The sequence below is a fragment of the Phalaenopsis equestris genome, unplaced genomic scaffold (assembly GCF_001263595.1).
Source record: "Phalaenopsis equestris unplaced genomic scaffold, ASM126359v1 Scaffold000230, whole genome shotgun sequence".
Taxonomy (NCBI): domain Eukaryota; kingdom Viridiplantae; phylum Streptophyta; class Magnoliopsida; order Asparagales; family Orchidaceae; genus Phalaenopsis; species Phalaenopsis equestris.
In genome coordinates this window covers 90,489-93,205 of record NW_018164672.1, presented here as the reverse complement: position 1 = coordinate 93,205, position 2,717 = coordinate 90,489, and the positions used below count along the sequence as shown (strand labels likewise).

General features: G+C 38.4%; 1 protein-coding gene across 1 annotated transcript; it reads right to left on the bottom strand.

Annotated features, from left to right (window-relative positions):
- Positions 1-556: 556 nt before the first annotated feature.
- Positions 557-2,043, bottom strand: LOC110023785 (F-box/kelch-repeat protein At1g55270). The gene has a single exon (XM_020723368.1). It carries the CDS (start codon positions 1,951-1,953, stop codon positions 1,012-1,014), a length of 942 nt encoding a protein of 313 aa, XP_020579027.1. The 5' UTR covers positions 1,954-2,043; the 3' UTR covers positions 557-1,011.
- Between the last annotated feature and the right edge of the window lie 674 nt (positions 2,044-2,717).

Below are 2,717 nucleotides of genomic sequence, written 5' to 3'. Positions count from 1 at the left end.
AAAATATATAGGAAAACCAATCCCACTAATTTACAAACTTACCAAATATATCTAACCAATATTTGTAAGGAAAATATTCTAAAATAAAAATAACAAAAAACAAGAATAGAAAGAAAATAAAGCTAACTAAGAAGTTTTTAAAAATATCTCCAAATTCAATCTTTAGAGATTTGATGAATGGCCGTTCGACCCATCAAGGAATCCTTCCAAAATTTCCACAATATATTATCAAAAGAAATTGATGTCATGAGGAACTTAGGACACAAGAACATAATTAAGTTAAAATCAGCTACAATAACCAGTGATATGACATTCATTATAGGGCAACTCCCAACAAAACATGTTGAGCTGATTTTAAAGTACTACATTTCAAACATCGTGATTTGTGAAAATAAAATCACAACCAAATATTTTAAAAATAACTTTCAATCAATTGGGAGAACTAATTCATGATAGGAGTATTCCCAAGAATTGTATGTTCAACTGGTATTAAGACTTTGGCATTTGAAAAGCATTATTATAATTCTTCATAGATTTTAACTTGCATCCAACCAAATGAGCACAAAAAGAAAATCAGAGAGAGACTTTCTTCTCAATCATGGAGCTGCAATATTATTATTCATTTTCCAACAGAGTCCTACTCCCATGCTTTGAAATAATTACATTACATACCTGAACGAATTGCACAGACCAACTGCATGCAAAGCTGAAAGCCATATGTCAAAGCTTTCAACCTAAATAACAGTGCAATGTTTCGGAAACACTTTCTTCTCTTATGTCAAAAATCTAACTTAACTCCATAAGCTACCAATGTTTCAGAAACATTTACACCTCTGAAATCTTTCGTGTGAAAGTCTATCACTAGAGATGTTGAGAGACATCAAACATCTCGCCTTCTCCTTCTCCAGATGGCCTCACAACAAAAATCCGCACCTCAACAGCTTCATAACATAAACCCATCTTTTTTTTCATGGAAATCGAAGAAAGGAAACTTCAGGAATACTTCAATTCTCAAACCTGAAGCACTTGACAGTGAACAATATGACTCTTCAGCCCATTCCGACCAGCAATGCTCGACCACAGATTTGACACAAAAGATTTCAGCTGGCCTTTACCAGAAATGGCTTCCCACAGCTGAGCACTGTTAGTTTCAATGATCCTCCCGGGGGTTGACACATCAACAAGGCTGATACTCATGTTGTTCCTCACAACAGCAAGCTTGCCATTCAGAGAGACAAATGCCGCCGCTTTCAAAGTGACGGAACTACCGAGATGAAGCTTGCTGTCCATAAACCTGCTCCATGTATCTGTAGCATCATCATAAACACGAAGCTTGCATCCATCACTACAATCTGACGAATAAAGCCTCCCATTCAGTGATATGCTTGGATTGCGCCAGCCACTCATCATGCCATCGTTCGCTGCAGACCAGTTGTTGGTAGAGGGCGAATATGCTTCACTTACAACTTGGCGGTGAGAATCCAGCCCTTTCAAAAACCATTTCCCCTCGTAAACAACTCCGATGAGAGGTACCATTCCATCGGTCATTTCGCCAATGAAAGTCCACCTGTTCTTGTTCGGGTCAAAAACCTCAGCCGAACGAAGCGTTCTATGGATCCCTTCGCATTCACCGCCAGCAACATAAAGGCAATTGTTTATGACGCTCGATCCGGAAAAATGGCGCTTACGTAGCATATCAGGAGCTCGATGCCATTTGTTCGTCCGAGCATTGTAAAAAACAACTCGTCTCATAGAGCCTCGAAGCGGATCCTTGCCTCCAAATAAGTAGAGGTAGCAACCACTAAGAACAGCACAACCAAAACCGAGTGCCTCGGAATACTCCGTGGGAACAGGAGGAAGTGGCTGCCAAAGCTGATAGATTGGATCGAAAGCATGCCAAGATATTTTCCCGTCACGATCTCTTTTGATGACATAAACCCACTCTTCAGCCATACCCAACCTTTTCCTAAGGGAATAAAAGTAGTTTCCCGTTAGAAGGCGGTTCCATCTTTTACATACTAAACGAAGGTTTTGGTGTTCAACTCGAGGTACACGTATAAGGCAAGCAATAGCGAGGTCGTCAGGAAGGTTGGGTAGAAGAGGTGCTTGTGTTCTGGTTCTCTCTCGGCGCGGATTTCTAGGCTTGGGTCCACTTGGCTGGATGTCGGGTTGGATGCATATTTTTGCTCCTGGAACAAACTTCCTAGCTCCTACCACTGTTTTCAGACCATTATCGACTCTACAATAGCATGAAACTGAATCCACCTGCAATAATTTCAGTATTAAACACGCATATTTATGATAGCAAAACTAAAAACTTTAAATGATCTATAAATTCTTCTTATGCAAGCAAAATTATGATATATTATAAGGAAAATTAACTACAGATGTCATCGAATTACCTTGGAAAATGCTCCTATTTTTGCCATTTCATTCATTAAATGATAAAATTTGCTCATCAGTATTACAAAGACTAATTATGAGCCAATATGAAGAACAAGGAAGAATATTTGAGAGTTAAATTGACCTGCTTTACGGCTAATTGGGCATCCATGACCCTGAGAGATGCATAACATCAAAGAAGACGGCATTCATTGGCATTATACAGAAAAAAATAATTAATGAAATTTAACCTTCATCAAGAATAGAACCAAGATCAGATTGATGATAATTATTAATCCCTTAAATCATAGTTAATTAGTCAAAATAATGCAAGC

Excerpts from the sequence above, each read along its gene's own strand:
- LOC110023785 (XM_020723368.1), bottom strand. The coding sequence starts at position 1,953 with ATGGCTGAAGAGTGGGTTTATGTCATCAAAAGAGATCGTGACGGGAAA.